Source organism: Grus americana, chromosome 4, assembly GCF_028858705.1.
Source record: "Grus americana isolate bGruAme1 chromosome 4, bGruAme1.mat, whole genome shotgun sequence".
Taxonomy (NCBI): domain Eukaryota; kingdom Metazoa; phylum Chordata; class Aves; order Gruiformes; family Gruidae; genus Grus; species Grus americana.
The window spans coordinates 9514663-9531339 of NC_072855.1; the positions used below are offsets into that span (position 1 = coordinate 9514663).

General features: G+C 51.6%; 1 protein-coding gene across 1 annotated transcript in view; it reads left to right on the forward strand.

Moving 5' to 3' along the window:
• Window positions 1-6390: 6390 nt before the first annotated feature.
• Window positions 6391-16677, forward strand: part of NAT8L (N-acetyltransferase 8 like) — a 35784-nt gene continuing 25497 nt past the window's right edge. Inside the window, exons 1-2 of the mRNA XM_054825094.1 lie at window positions 6391-6924; window positions 8353-8517. Of these exons, the coding sequence (XP_054681069.1) occupies window positions 6591-6924; window positions 8353-8517 (499 nt within the window). The 5' untranslated portion in view covers window positions 6391-6590. The remainder of the gene's footprint in view (window positions 6925-8352; window positions 8518-16677) is intronic.

The following is a 16677-nucleotide window of genomic DNA, read 5'->3' on the forward strand; positions in this document are numbered from 1 at the left end:
CTGAAAGGCATTATGCAAGGAAAGGAAAATCCCAGCCTGGATCAAGTGCTGGAAAAACCAGTGTAAAATCAGCTCTGACATGAGCCCAACCCATATAGGGGATGATATATATTGCCTCCCCTGAGGCAACACGCACATTGCTGCTGGAAAAGTTTGGGGCACTGGCTGGCCCTGGCAAGCAGTTACAGCACAGCCTTGCAGGCCAAGCTGAAATGCCACTTTCCTTCACTCAACAGCGGAACTGAGTCCCAAATGTAGCCAAAAAAACCACCAAATCACTTTTTCACATCTTTTCCTGCCTTATTATTATGGGGCTCGTCTTGCGCTGGTGCATTCATGAGTTGTATTTTGAGGGTTTTCCACCTGTGGTTGGTTTGACATCTAATTTCCCTCTCCTTGCTACAGAATATCCTCATCTCTTCTATGTTGCGATTTTCTGCCTGTTTTTCTCCTTTTACCTCCCCTGGGTCCATTTCAAACTCCTTCCCCCCCCCCGCCTGCTGTCAGGCTGCAATGCCTGCCACGTAGAGGGGTAAATAAGATGCTGCTCATCCAAGTCCCGTCAGCCTCCTTAGAAGATCATAAGACTACAGCCATACTTTGGCAATTGTTAGTTAAAATAATTGCCGTTAAAAATGCCAGCAAAATAGCTGTTGGTTGAAAGTACAGTCATTAACCTTCTGTTCTTCTCTTCTTCCTTAGCAAAGATGGATACACATTGACAGAGTCGTTCATGATACAGCAAATTTTGCAGTAGTGTTACCCCACTGGCCCAAGCAGGTAGCCAAAATTTGGGTGGCTGGAGGTTATTTACACCAAGAGAAGGAACTGACTGTGGAGGCAGGTATTTTTCCAAAGTGGTGTTGCTAATTTACAAAGAAAGTGCAAAGTCCTGCACTGAAAACCCCAAGAAATGAGCATTTCCTGGCTTGCACCACCTGTGTTATTCCCACGTGCATAAGAGCTCTCGTGCTCTCAGCTTTTCTCAGGCCACGTGTAGCCCTGGTCTTCACGGCACTGCGCTCCCAGCACAACCCCCGCGCAGCCTCTCCCATGCATCGCGGAGCTCTGCTCTGCATGCACAGCTCTGTCTCCTACAGCTAATTAAAATGAAGGTTTCTGGTAAAAGCTGACAAAATTTTCAATTTTTTTTTTTTTTTTTTTTTTTTTTTTAATCCAAGCTTGCAGCGATAATATCAACAGGAGGCAAAACATGTTGTAGCCCCAAGCCACCACACTTAGTGTCAGGAAATGCTACTCCTTAACTGAAGATGTTTTAAATCTTTACGGAACATCTCCTTGTTAGAAAGGATTCCTCATGGTTGCACTGAGATGCTCTAGATAAAGCTCTGAATAAGCATTAGATAGGTCTGAAACACAGCTCAGAGTTTAATGTTCCTGTCATTAGAGTGGAGTTTCTGATGTAACATGTGCCATAGATGTTACTGTACATTAAATGTACATGCCAGCTCCAAAATCCCTGTTTGGAAGAGGATAAAGCCAGCTGTGTGTATGTGCACTGTTTGGCAAACATTTGGATTTTATTCACAACCCACGAAATTCTTTCAACCCAAAAAAGTTGTAGGAAGAGATTCATCTTTGGATATCCCCTGGGGAGACTTCCACAGCTGAGCCAGTCACCCTGCACTCCCTTCATAGACAAACCCAACCACTTTTAGCACATGATTCACCTGATCTATTTTAGAGGTCCACGCTGGGACGGGAGGCTCCGTGCCTCTGGAGAGGCTGGTTTTCCCCTTCCAGTGCCCGGAGCACAGCCAGCTCCGATGCCACGGTCCACCTGCCAGAGGTCTATGTCCACCAGCAGTTCCCACCTCTGGCCCTTGGTTACCCATCCATGGAGTTTTATAAGTTGGAAATAATTTGACACGTCCGGTTTTATAGTGAGTTATTATTCATGGCACCCAGACAGCTGGGGAAGGAGGGAGCCTGCATCGCCACTGCGATGGGTCACAGCATTCGGCAGGACTGGGGAAACTGGGATGTGTGTGCGGTCACTGCCAACCGCTCACGCAGCACGGGACCCGCTGCTGGCAACGGCTCCTGAGCAAAAGATTTGTAAATTCTCGGCCTTGGGAGTCTCTGAGTTGGGAAAGGGACCAGCAACCAGCTCGGAGTGGGAAATGAGCATCCCTAAGAGAAGCTGCTGCAGAGCTGCTGCAGTCAAAGGGAGTGCAGTGAGAGTGAATCTTGGGATGCTAATTAATCCCCCTTTAGGAAGATATTTATTAGGCAAATGCCTCACATTCATATGCACATCTGCAGTCAACAGAGAGGCTTTTACTTTTTTCCCAGCCTGGCAAAGCAGGAAGGTGGGAGGCTGCTGCAGCCAAACAGCCAGCGGTGCTGGGGGGGGGGCGCTCAGCCCGCTTTGGCCATCCTGGGTCAAGCATGGAAAAAACAGTTGAAATGACCAAGGTCCAGGCTGGAAGAGAACATGGAGGTGGTTGAGAAGAGCTTTAAACCTAGACACCTTCCTTCCTTGCTCACTGATGGAGATGTTGCAAAGGACAGGGTGGGAGCCATCCCTGCCAGACAGCCTCATCCTGCTGGCATGAGCTGTGCCAGAATCGCTGCATTAGTATAACCTGGGGCAGTTTTTGCTGTCAACCAGTTAATTGCTGAGGTTGATTGATACAGCCCCTGATGAGCAAAGGATTGTGGCTGCTTGTAGCTTTTGCAGAAGAAAGATAGAGCCAGCAGCACCTCTCTCCTTGCCCAGCAGATGCCGAGCAGTGGCTCAAGGAGGTTTGCAGGGGACCTGCCTTGGTGTTCCCTGCTCCTTAAGTAATAGAGACTCTGCTTGTCCCAAATTGTTTGCTTCATTTGCAGTCACACAGATCTCGTTGCTACAAGAGTTGCAGAAGAATCTAGTTAGCAGAAAATGTTTCAAGTAATTTAAAGTCCGGGGTTGGATAGAAAACCTAAAATTTCAGACTGAGAGGAGGGTGTGAGCTTCCCAGCAGGGGAAGCGGTGATTCTGTTGTACGTCTGCTGGGTGCTTCCTACGACCCGTAAAGGGGAGTGACTCCCCCCAACCCAAGATGAGAGCTGCAGTTTTGGGAAGGATAAATAATGACATTTCCAAGGCTTACTGGTTTGCTGTGCTAATCCAAAGCAAAGTCGGCCTAAAGCAGACCTGCTGAAGGCAAAGCATGCTTCTTGCTGAAACACTCAAGCATCCTCAGCCCCCAGAGCTGCACAATCTGCCCTGGTTATGCCAGGTTTTTTTCCTCGCTGTACCAGTGGATCGAACATCTAGACAAACTCCTTTACACTGAACAGTGAGAGCTGCTGAGAGCACTGGCACGAAATTCAAAGTCTAGACTGTCCATCTTAATTAATTTAGTTCTGTCCATGAGGTTCAGTGGTCGGTCATGGCATGTGGGAGATTTACCCTCAGGTCCTAGAGGAGCGGGAGTAAACCCAAGAGCAAAATCCTCAGTGACTTGGGATGACAACTGCGTTCTTAAAGACTGAAAGCTCCTGGCAGAGCAGTTGCCTTGCCAGCAAGCCGCTGTTAACAATATCCTTTTTATTCCAGGGGCCCAAATCTGCCGTCTGCGAACCTGACTGGCTTTTGCAATTGATTTCAGCGAGGCCCTTGATTTTCACTGACATTTGCTTTGGTCAGTCACGGCTGCCTGCTCCTTCGGCATCCCTCCTCCCCACCGCGCAGCACCCCCAGAGCCTCCCCTTCCCCCTGGTTCACAGAGAAAGCTGACATCCTGGCTTTGCAGTAAGAAAGGCAAAGTTTGGCAATCTGACAGAGAGGAAGGACTCAGGAAATCTGGCCCCGTGTCTGTGTCTTCTTCGAGTTACTGCATGATGGTGCATAAATCACTGTGTTCCTCTGTGCCTCAGTTTCCTTGCTGTGGCCAAGGATGACGGTACCCCCCTCACCTCTGGGGAACAGGGGGTATTAATTACTGTTCATGAGATGCTCAAATGTAGCAGCATAAATAGTAAGCAAGTATTTAGTGCCTTTCTAAAGATAACTCATCTGCAAACACTCAGGTCCATAGCCTGGGACTGGAATTGGGAGCTCTCCTGGCTGTTATGTAACTGCAGTGGGTTTGTGGGGGGGTTTTTTGTTTTGGTTTGGTTTTTTTTAAGGAATGGGTTGTTTTTATTACTGTAGTTATTTCATAAATAAGCAACGCATCTGACTAGAGAGGATCAAACAAAAATAAATGCCTGGTTAACCCAGGCATATGGAAACAGCGTTATTTTAATTATATTTTTGAAACAGCAACCTCCTATCTTTGGCCCAAAGCTTTCAGAATTCAAAGGCAAACACTGCCTTGATTTTTTTAATTATTTTTTTACCCATCCGCAGACTCTTTGCCTTTGTGTTGGTGAATTTGGGGCTGCCAGGTATCTCCCAAATGCAGGAGTCCAACTGATCCTTGCTGAGGCAAGGCGTGATGGGGGGATGCAGGGATGCCATGTCTCTCCTCTCCCTGTCGGGGAGATCTCCCTCCCATGGGAGGCTCCACTCTTGAGCGGGAGATGTTGCTCTTTTGGCTAACCCATCCACTGAACAGCAAGGCCACCACTGTACCTGCGCCGTGCTGTCTTTTATAATCCTACCTTTTGATCTCCGGTTCAGACAGTCGCAGGCTTTGGGAACTGGGGGTTGCTCTGGCTGCAGTTGCAGAAGATGCTCATTTGAAATGGGAACTCTGCAGACGCCGGAGCCTGCTGCTAGCTCGGCCGTGCCGTGCCGTGCCTGCCCGTCCGAGCAGGCTGGCAGCGCTGCAGCGTCTGGCCACGAGAAGGTCCCACAGCCACCCGAGGAGGAGCTTCCACCAAACGCCCGATGCAGTGCGAGCCTGTGGGGTGCTGGCACCACTCCTCTGGATGGGAAGGTTTCCAAGCCCTTACCTAATACTTCACCCTCTCCCCTCTCTCTTAGTCGTGAACAATTTTTAATAGAAAAATGAAGCAATGAAACCACAATGAAATCATCACAGTGAAACCAAGCTTTAGCTTGAAGCAAAGATCCAATCACTGTGCATCTTCCCCAGGACCAACACGTAGCCCGTGAGCTCCCGGGGCAGCAAATTCCGCAGGGTGCCAGCGACACAGCTGCACTCGCTGATGGACGGGCGCACCTCCCGGGGGATGCGGGGATGAAGCTTTTAGGGGGGTGCACGGGAGCACCTCGCAGGGGGATGCGGGGATCTAACTCAAAAGGGGGGGGGGTGGGTGTGCAAGGGTGCCTCCTGGAAGGGGGATGCACCTTGCAGCACGGGAGACAGATGAAACTTTCTAGGGGTGCATGAGTGCACCTTGCAGGAGGAGGCACAGCTGAAGCTTGCAGGGGGGTGCACCTCTCCGGGGGGATGCACAGGTGAAGCTTGCAGGGGAGGCGCAGCTGCACCCCGCAGGGGTGACTGCATAGGTATCACCTGGCAGGGGGAGGCACAGCTGAAGCTCTCGGGGGATGCACCCTCGCGGGTGGAGGGGGAGGCGGCGGGAAGGGAAGTCGGGGCACCCCGGCTGCCTGCCCAGCATCCCCTCGCCTCCGCCCCGTCCCTGCACCGGCCGTGCACGGCGCATGCCTCGGGCAGATGCCGGCCGGTTCCAACCGGGAAAGGCCGAAGCTTTTCGGGTCCTGCGAAGAGGAGGAGCCCGTCCTCCTCCTTGCGCATCCCCCCTCCCTCCCACCCCGCGGAGGGGAGCGGAGGCGGCGTGGGCACAGGAGGAAAAGTTACCGACCGGGGCGGGGGGGCTGATATATGTGGAGGGGGATTTATTTGGGGCTCGGGAGGCGCTGGGGGCAGCGCGGCTGCACACACGCCCCCCCCCCCCCATCCCCCCGAATGGTCCCGCGGAGGGTGGCAGGCGCTCTCCTCCGCGGAGCGCCGCGCTGGGGCTGCGCAGGGACGCGCCGCCGCGGTGAATGACTCACCACGGAGCAGCCCACGCCGCAGCCCGCCGGGACGCGGTGCGGTACGAGCGACGCCGGCCCCCGCCCCCCACCCGCGGCTCCGCGTCCCGCAGGATCCCGCAGCGCTCCGCGCAGCGCCGCGCACCCGCAGCGACTGTTCCAGAAAGCTGCCGGGCGTGCGGTGCTTTCGCTGTAAATAAATAAATAACACACACGCACAGCCCATGCACCGGTGTATGCGCGTAGAGATGTGCGAGCCCCCGGGAGGAAGCCGGGGCGCCGCCGCCCCCCGCGCAGGGACGCGCCGTAGTAATTTGCAAGGGGCGGTACAGGAATGGGGGGGGGGGGGCGATGCGTCCCGCCCCCCCGATCACATGGCGACCCCGCGCAGCCAATGCGGGGGGCGCTAGGACCCCGGGGACCCGCGGCCCCCCCCCCCGCCCTATAAATGCCTCTCCAAAATGCAGCGGAGCTCCTTTCTCCCGTCCCGCCCGGCCGCGCTGCTCTGCGCCCCGCGCAGCCGCTGCTGCCGCTGCCTGGCGGGTCTCCGTCCCTGCTCCGCGCCCCGCTCCTTCCCCCTCCCCTTTTCCTTTTTTTATTTATTTTATTTTTTAATTTTTTTTAAACCCCCCTCCCATTTCTCTCCTCCGCCCCCTCCCCGCGGCCGGTTTGCATGCATTGTCTGTCTCCCAAGATGGTTTGTGAGACCAAGATTGTGGCGGAAGATCATGAATCAATCCCGGGATCCAAAAAAGACACGATCATTGTTTCTTCCTCCCAGATGTGGCCCTCTTTGGCGGGCTCCCCTTCCTCCCCCCCGCCTCCCCTCAGCACCCCAAAAGAGGACCCCCGGCGCGACAATGTCTATATCCGCGAATTCCACCCCTCCGAGCAGGAGGTGGTGCGCCGCATATTTTACGAGGGTATCATGGAGCGGATCCCCAACACGGCGTTCAGGGGGCTGAAGCAGCAGCCCCTTACTCAGCTGCTCTACGGGCTGCTGGCGGGTGAGTATCTGCTCCCTTTTGGGGGAGGGGATCGTGGGGGGGGGGGTTCCCCCCCACCGTGGGTCTTCACAAAATGGTCGGAGAGGCGGGAGGAGCCGGGGACCCGCCGGGGCCGGGCGCTGCGGCGGTGCGGCTGGGGGAACGCCGCAGCATCGTGCGGGGCGGCCGCGGAGCCGCAGCGCTGCGGCGGGGACAGGGGGACAGACGGGCTGGGGGGGGGAAGGGGGGTCCGCGGGGAAAGCGCGGTGTGCGGCGGGGGGAGCCTTGCGCCGCTGGGGGATGCGCGATCCTGCGCGGGTTTTAAGGGGTGGGGGGGGGTCGCCCCGTAAGTTGCGCGGGGGTGAGGGTACAGTCATCCTTCTAGTTATTCCAGGCCGGGGTGGTGGTGGTGTGCGTAGGGGGGGTGCGGTGAAGGGGAGCGGTACGCGCCTTGCACCGCGCACTGCACCGCCCCCGCGCAGCCCGGCGCGGGGGGGGCCGCCGCGTGCCGGCGTTGCCTGGAGACGGCCGAGCCCGCCAGCGGAGCGTCCCCCCCTTTCCCCCTCCCCCGGCGTGGGGGGGTGTAACCCCTGCAGCAGGGCCCAGCCGGCGGCTGGGGGGGGGGGAGGGCTCACCTCCCAGAGTTGCATGCCCAAAATAGTGCCTGCAAGGTGCACACCCCCCGCCCTGTGCAAATAATTGCACGGAAGCGGGGGTCACATTGCTAATAATGTGTGCCCTCCACCCCCAGCAAGCTTCGGGCTGGTTTCTCATGCCCTTGGTGGTTGCAGGCAGGTTGCACCCCATGCCCCAGCCAGGGGGGAGGATGGGGCCCTGTGCTGGAGAGGGACCCCCCAGCAGGCAGTTGGGGCGCGAGGTGTCTCAGGTGGCAGCTCTGGGAGACAGGGGCCATGCCGGGGGGAGCTGCCGTATCAGGGGCATCCGCGGAAACCCCCCAGGTCTTCAGCAGCGCCCCAGCATCGAAGCGGGCAGGATGTCTTCCCTGGTAGTCGGTGCTTCCCGCGATGGAAATAGTAATGCCGCAGTGACAAACACATGGCTGCGGAGCGGCGTGCCCGCAGCGTGCCTTTTCCGCCCCAGCCACGTTTCGGCCTCACCGGGGAAAGCAAAGTGGGGCCTGGGGTGTGCCTGGCCCCCGACGTCCCCACCGGCCTCTCTCCAGGAGGGTTTGGTGTGACCTGCTGTGGCATGGTGGCATCCTGCTGGCTGGCTTCCTGCAGGCACCCCATAAACTTCTCTGGGGTTATCTCGGTGTGATATGCCATTACTTAACAAGATAATCTCGAGAGCGTGTATTGTGTGTGTACTGCAAATGTATATTTTGTCTGTGCTTGGTTGTTTTTTTATTTTATGAGTTTGTATTCCGAAATCAACACTAAATTCTCTTTTCTGACAGGTATCGTTTATTTCTCTTCCTTATCTCCATAGTAATATGCTTTGTTGTGACCAAGTCCTTCCTGCTGACCTGCTGTTTGCCCATCTTTCTGATGGGCATGAGGTACTACTTCAGTAGAAAAGTTATCCTCCACTATCTCGATTGTGCGCTGCATACGGACATGTCCGATATTGAGCAATATTACATGAAACCGCCAGGTGAGTATAAATTTCCCAGAGGGAGCCTTTCCCCAGCCCTGCTCGGGGAACATGGCTGCTCCCTGCTGCTGGCGCCTTTTCCTCCTGTCAGCAGCACTGAGCAAGCTCAAAAGTCACCAGAATGCAGCTCTTTAGCCACACCGGGCACAAAGCCATCTCTTGTTTGGGGTTTTGTTTGGTTTTTTTTTTCCCCCAAGATGTCTAGTCATCCAAGGCAGCCTCCATCCACCCCCTGAGCACAGTGCTCCTGGGTCCTGCGGCTGGTCCAGGGACCTGGGCATGGGTTTTTGGGGGCAACAAGAGTGGATGCTGCAGGTTATTTACTGCTGGCTAGGTCCACCCCACCCCTTGTTTCTTCAGCTCAGTGTTTGTTTGCTCCTCACGCTTGGTATTACCTCTGAGAGCGGGAGGAGGGGGAGATGAAAGGCCTTTTAGCTCAAATGCATAGAGGAACCTGGTTTAGTTCTTGTGCCCATTTTCCTATATTACTCAAGAAGAACCTTCCTTAATGCAAGTGTTTTGGAAGAGGCACAGATCAGGTATGTAAAGGGATGCTGCCTGGGTTTGACATAATATGTATTCATCCATTTGTTACGTATATGTATGTAATTAAAAATAGAGTATCTAATTATCGTATTTGATTGTTAAGCTGTAAAAGGTCTCTTATGTGATTATTTAAAAAAAAAAAAAGTCCTTTTAGATCTTGTCAGGTGCTATTTCCCGTTTTGTAGGCATACATCCGTGTTCAGGACCAGAGCAAGGGGACGTCTGGGCAGTCCTTTGGGGTTTGAGGTTTGCTTTTGGTGGTTGCACAGTGCTAGTGGTAAGCTGGGAGAGCAAGGCGATGCCAGTGTCCCACCTTAGTTCATCTTCTTGGGGTACCTACTCTGTTGTTTTTCCATGTGACAGTGTTTTCGCTGTATCATTGCCATTCCCCAGGTGTGACAGACCTCTTCCTGGGCACTTTTAGAGGATTCGTAGGAAGTACTATAGCCACAAACTCTCCTTCACTTCTAATGTGCAATATTACTGTTTTCTAAAATTATGCTCCTCTAATAAAAATCCCCAGATATCTTAGATGTGCTTGCTTTAGATTTCATTTCCCACGATAGTGCGTATCTTGTACAGATCTTGTCCCATCTTACAGGATGTTTTTCATTTACAGTGCTTGTTTTTGTAAAAATTAAACAAAGCGTGACTTGTATTTAAAAAGCTCAATCTTTATTAAAGGTGGTGTCACAAAACCAAAAGGGCTCGTAGCAAAATGTTTCTGAACCTCTGTAGAGAGGTTCAACGTTGCCTTATGCTGGAGAAAGTGGTAGGGAACTCCAGCAGAATAAGAACATGTAATACGGAGTTAATAGGCATTTGAGTTCCATCACTCATTATCACTTGGGACTTGTCTGGTCAAGATTTAGGGCATGGATCAAAGTGCCTGTATTTCTAACACTAGCATATATAGAAAATAAAGGAAAGGGACTCAAATGCCCTCAATTTGTTTAGGGTCAGTAGTGTAATCCAGCTCAGCTGTGTTGCCAACATGTCTTTGAAACGTTAGCGTTGCTTTTGTTTGGTACCTAAAAGGGCTGATTTCAATTTTAGAGCAAGTGTGTGGGCTTTAATTTTTGACAGAATTTAATCAAGTGTAATTCTGCCATGCCGTAAAAAGCAGATTTATAGGATCGTTGGTGCTTGTTAAAGATTCTTGATGATAGTGGTACAAAGCAAGTTGGCTGGAGTTGTAATTAGGTAAAGACCAAAGAGGCCTCGGGGACTGGGGAGGAGAAGGGTGTCCATGGGTCGGGACTGGCACCACCAGTGTCGCGTGTCCACGTGCCACGAAGCTGCCTGGAGCTATTGGGTGTAGCCGTGCACGAGGCAGGAATCCAGTGCTTTGCTCCTGTTTCCCCCAAAAATACCATTGCTGGATCTCTTCCCTATGAGGTAGCAGTATAAATGCAGTCATCTTGGAAAAGCCAGAGATTTGTGTGCTTCGGAGGCTGCTTGTCTGAATGTACAGAGAATGACGGCGATCTGCTGCATCAGCACTGCCCATCCCACCCAAAGGACGGAAAAATGACAACACAACAACTTCCAGCCCCAAGTTTGTCTTTTATTCCACTAGTTTACAAATTAACACACAGGCAGAAGTGATTGCAGTGGGAATGAGAAGGGCTCCTTCTTCTGTGTATTGCTCCAGCTTAGATGTTAGCGAAAGCTTTCACAGCGAGGCGTTAGGGAAGAAATGGTCATGGTGAGGTAATGGTGCGTGGAAAGAGGGGCCCAGAGAGGCTGGAGATGGTCAGAGCTCAGCTAGAGGAGTTAAAAAACCCCAACCTGTTGTAAATTGGCCTGGCTTTAGCTGGGAGTATGACCAGGTAACTTCTCACTCCTCCTTTGGAGAATCCTTGTTTACCTGCTTAAATATTTTTTTCCAACATGCAAAATAGGGGAAGGGAGGATTTCTGCAGTGGGTTTGCAAATTTGGGTTTCCTAGGGTGACGAATACAAAGGTAGAGCTGGGATGTGGTTTCAAGGTCTCTGGTCATGATGTGGGTCGTGGCTTTGCTGAGGTTTTGCTTTTGGCATCTGTGGTACCCAGGCGTGAAAAACTGTTGTTTGGAGTGGGCTTGTTGGGGTACTATTGTCCAGAACATCTACAGCAAAGAGCCTCTGGTAAGGCAGACGTCTACAGTAGCAGAATAAATTAACTATTAAAGCAGGTGATACTTGGTAGCTTTGCCAAGGCATCTGCAAAAACTATGGGTCAGTTTTAAAACCGAACCAGAAGGACTCAGTCTGCAATGGGATGCCATAAGCACCCAGCTTAATGATCAGCGTTGAGCAATGCCATGAGATACGCCGTATTACGGTTTTTCTTCTACAGTTTTTCTGAACTGCTCGCTTCCAAGTTAGTTGTTGTTTTAAATTTCTTCCGCTGTTTTTTTGTATGAACTTAAAAATATGTGCTGACAGTGATTTTGCAGAAGTACACTAGCCAAAATTTAAATCTTTGTTTTCTCTTGCCCTCCTACGCTTATGCCAAGGATCTGGCAGAACATTTGGGCCAGCACTTCACTTTGAGCTCGTACGCAGTGGGGTGACTTGAAATTGCTGTTGATTTGAAAGGAATTGTTTGTGTTGAGTCCTGTGCTGGGGTCTTAAAACAGAAGGTTGAATGGTTCAAGCACCTTCCTGAGCTCTTTGTAAACTTGTATTTTTCATTTTAAAATAGCACTTACTGGAATTTTCCTTTTTTTCTTTTTTCTTCATAGGCTATGAAAGAAGGCACTGGGGTGGTGGAAAAGAAAGGAGTTGGATAGTGGGCTTAATTGTCAACCAGAGTAACTTAGGCTCTAGTAAACAAAAAAAAAAAAAAAGAAAAGAAAAAGAAGGAATTAATTTTAAATAGAGCCCTGCCTCTTGCATTTCTCTATGCAAATAAGAGGAGCACAGCTGGAGCTTCTTTTATGGTCTGATGATTTTGACGACTAATCAATTTTACAGTGTCTCTTCAAGCTTCTGTCCCAGTCGGTTGTGTTGCGTATTTTTTGTGGTGGTTGGTGTGTTAGATTCTTGCGAGGTGGAGGTCTCTGCTGGAGAGCTGATGGAAACCAGGACTGCTTGCCTCAGATGCACAACCGCTGCTCTCCAAACCGAGCGGAGCCAGGGCTTTGGCTGACGGGCTAGCACGTCTTTCTGCAGTGGTTTAAAATGTTATCTCCCGCTGCCGGCTGTCCTGGCAGGGTCTGCCGAGGGGCATGCGTGTGCGTTGTGATGGTGCAAAGACCTGGCGGTGGTGGGAGCTGACCTTTACCAGTGGTTTTGGGCACTGGAGATGAGCTGGGTGGCTGCGTTGCAATGCCCAGCGCCGCAGAGCAGGACAGACAGACAGCACAGATGGGCAACCTGGAGAGCTGCGGCTGCAGGACCTGGTGGAGTCTTGAGGGCATCTGCCTTGCGTAATGAAGCAGATGAAGCTGACATGGTTGGTGCAGGGGGTGTCAGGTCACATTAAACACACTGCGCTGAGAGCTGTGGGTTTTGGCGGTGGCTGCACATCTGCAGCTTTGGGTGCCTCGTGCTGGGAGGGGACATGCGCCTTTGCTCTCCTGCCTCTGTCCAGGGGTGAGCAGAACCTCCCTGTCCCGCTGCTCCTTGTCTCCCGGTACGTGAGGGTGCGGATGAAGAACCTGCACTGATGTCCCAACCTCCCTGGGGGACAGGGCAGGCCTCTTCCCTAAGAAGAGGGGCTACAGGGCGATGGCTTGTTAGGGTTCAATTCCTGCTGCTCTTGGGTGGCATGTTCCTCAGCTGAGCCCAGAGGAGGGACGTCCTGCCCTTCTTGGCAGAGATTTTGAGACCGCGTTCTGCCGGAAGACCACCAGTTGGGTTGTGAGGAGGTGAGATCCTGTTTGCTGCTCATTCCTTTTGAGGTGTTTCTCGCCTTCGGTGGGATGTTTGTCTTGGAAATGAGCAAGTATGGTAGTTGTGCTCTTGGATCGGGCCCGTTTGCAGTGGGTTTGATGCCAGAGGGACAGAGCTGACACCGGAGGAGTTGAACCCAGGTGTTTGCAAGGAGGTGAGCAGCTGGATGTGAAGTTCCTGCTAACCCTGCTCAGCTGGTGCTGAGCCCCGGGGCAGGGGACTGCGGGGTGAGCAGCAGTGAGTATTGGGGTGCTTGGGTTGGTGTGGGATCTGCAGCTAAAATACACAGGGGCTGCCTTGGGATGAGATCTTCAGCCTGGGAGCTGCGGCTGCTCTGCCATGGCCAGACCCTTTGCAAGCCGGGGGGGGGGGGTTCTCCCCACCACAGAGCCCCCGGGCGGAGGGGTGGCTGAGGAGCCCAGTTCTTCCACATTCTGGGTAATGCTCAAGCTGCCAGATAAGCCGGAGCCCCGCTGCCCGCTGATAACATTGTTTGGAAAGAATAGAGCAGCTCTTGCTTTGCAAAGAAAGGGCTTAGTTACCTGATGCCGGGAGAGGGCTCAGGGCTGCCGCTTCCCAGGGGAGGAATGTGTTTTTGGAGAGCCCTGCCCCGCTCCCAGTGCCCGAGAGGCAGCTGGAATCTGAAGCATCCCTATCTTCAGCATTTGCTGGCTTATGCAGCGCCCTGACCTCACGTATCTGCCAAACCCCTGAGCTAGCTTGTTGTGTATCGGGATTTTCGCGCGTGCCTCTCCTCACACACCGTGCAGGGCCTTGAGGAGTCCGGCGCGGGGCTCGGAGCTGGAAAACCCAGGGGAGAGGCTGTGTCCTTATCTCTGCCTCCGTGTTTCCCGGCTCTGCTCCCCACCACTGCTGGGAACTGAGGTCAGGTCTCGTCCTCAGGCGGTGGAGGGTCTGTCCCGGGAGCGTTTCACATGCTGGCACCCCTCTGTACTTCAGTGAGGGTGTTTCAAGGGATGTGATCCCCATATCAGAGATCCTACAGGATTAGGATTAGAGACCTTTAATATATTTTATAGTAGGAAGTATTACATCTGAAAGGATTTCCAAGACTGGCCTCCTGCGAGGAGGATGGTCAGGGATGATGATGCTCAGCAATTCCCGTTGTTGCTTTTGGGTTTCTATAGCTGAGCGGCACTGGAACTGCCTGGTTTGGCATTTCTCATTTCCAGTGCAGTTTGTTGGGAAGCAATAGGAAAAACATCTCATCTTGCCAAGCATTAGGGATGTGCTTTGTCCAGCATTAGTAACGGACTGAAATATTTTATTTGTTATCTGAATCATGCAAAATATCTTTAAAGTTAAGTTGCCCATCCCGAACCCCACCTCTTCTGATATGGCTTGCACTCCATCACACGTGGTTGCCTTTTTTCACTGTGGCGGAGCCTTGGCTTTTGCATCTGGAGGCAGCTCCATCCCGCAGACACTTGGCGTGGGTATGGTGAGCAAGGCACGGCGCTGCCAGGGCCAGCACCAGAGCTCCTCAACCTCTACCCCACGGTCCCAGAGCTGATCCCCCCCGAGGGCTTTCCCCGGTCCCAGCAGCAAGGGCAAGCTGAAGGCAGCTCCGCCAGGTCCAGCCCAACCCTGCACCCCTGCCGATAAGCGCCGGGTGGGTTTCAGGGAGCACCGCGCGAGACCCACGCTGCACCGAGCCGTGAGGGTCAGCTCCGCTCAACCCACTCGGGGGCCTGCGACGTCTGTGCACCCCACAAAACTCTTCATTATTCAGTTTTCTTCCACTTTGGGGAGGTTCAGGTAGTGCAGAGTGGAGGAGCGGTGCTGTCAGCCAGGGGCTGGCACGTGGGAATACTGGAATTGTCTGTTGAGCGGAGCAGCCCGCGAATTCAGGGCTGTGCCATGCGCACAAATGGGATAAACACATTCATGGGCAAGCTGCTGCAGCCTCCCCCTCCCCGTTTATTTATTCCTGGAGCAGGAAGATATACACAAACCCATTCCTCAATGTGCGTATCCGTAAGACAAAAATAGCTCACACTTCACATCCACGAGCTTTGGCACAGTCCCATGTCCAAATTAGATTAAAATAGATTTTTATAGTAAATTTTGCAGTGATATAACCTATTTTTTTTTTCTCCATGCATTCAAAAATTCTCTCTAAAGGTAGTTCCTAATTGACGTGACTGTCAGTTAATGCAGTGGTATTTAAGCTGTAGCCATGACTGGGTGGATACGATGCTTCTGAACGTAAACTCTGCCTGCAGGTATTTAAAAACCCCGGTAGATGCAAGTGCTGTTCATTAATCTGCAATACAAGAAGTAATAAGTTGTGTAAATTGAACATCAGTAGTTTTTTAGGCATAGTTAACTTCTCAGGACTGTCAAATACAAGCCATGCCAGGCCTTATGAACACAGAGAGGGCAGGAACATCAGGTGTTCTGGTTTGGGTTTTATTCTGGCGTTGAGTAACTCTTTTTACTGTTTTTTCCGGTGTTGGATGTTTTCTGGCATGGTTGTGTGCAATTTCTCACGACTGTCTTAGTGAATAAATCTAAAAAGGACTGCAGAATTTTCTCCACGAGTTTAAATGCAAATTAATTACTCTTATAAAGGGGTTTCAGTGACTCTTCTCCCTTCTGCTTTCTTAGGAATGGCCAAGATTTAAAACAATTACCCAAAAGTCTGTTTCAGGTTGAGATTTTCATAATAACCTGAACTTGGGCTCCGTGTCAGGTATCTAACTAGTGGCAAGCGTTTTAAAAGTACAAAGCTTTGAGCCCTCTTGACGCTGAATTTTGGATGTAGGGACATGAACTGAAAACTCTTATTCCCAAGCACATTATTATATTATATTCAGTATTATATTTAGCCTCTTGGGATTATTCAAGGAGCGTCTGTGGTCACTTTGGTTCCTCCCAGTGTGCGCGACCAGGGGCCCCAATATTTTAGAAATTATCAGTCCATATCGCTCTGTATCTTAAGTCCTCTAAATAAGTTGAAAAAGCAGTTTTTAACATAAAAGCTGAAATGCACGACCTGATTTTCAAGAAGACCGTGCGTTCAAAATGTCTCTGAATTTCAGAGTGGATCTCTGAAAATCAGGTATTCCTTCTGTAGGCTTACATCGTTATTCGGGCAGGTTATATTTAACTACCCGGGACGGGAACGGCTGGCGGGGCTCGGGGCAGCTCCAGGAGCTCGTGGCTTTGTTTACCGGTGTATTGCAGAGCACACGCTTTTATTTCGGTAATGCAGTGCCGGCGATCTGTTACGAATAATCGCATGTTTGATGCTATTCCTTTCTAGACTAAAGCAAAAAGAAAGACTTTGTAGAGTGTTTTGCCGGTATCTGGTTCCGTGAGGAGCCGAGGGATGTACAGGCCTTTGTTGTTGCTTTCTGCATCAGGGAAACAGGCAGCTTCAAAGTGTATTTTTAGATTTATTTTTTCCTTTTTATTTGTTTTCCCCATTGTTGGAAGCTGAGGAATCGTGGGGGGTTTTTTTTGACAGGTGGCTAATGAAAGCAGTCTTAAAGGGAATCTAAAGACAGCAGCATGTTTTACCTAGTTTCTATTCACAAATCTATTATTTGTAACCAAATAATATGTTGGTTTTTTTTTTAAGGCCGAGTGGAATCACCAAGAGAAGCCTCATGTCTTTTATTAAGGGTGCATCAAAAATTAGTTCATAGTGGTCTGGTTAGAGCCAGGTACAAGCCGTGGTATCTGTTACAGATGGCTTTGAGCCAT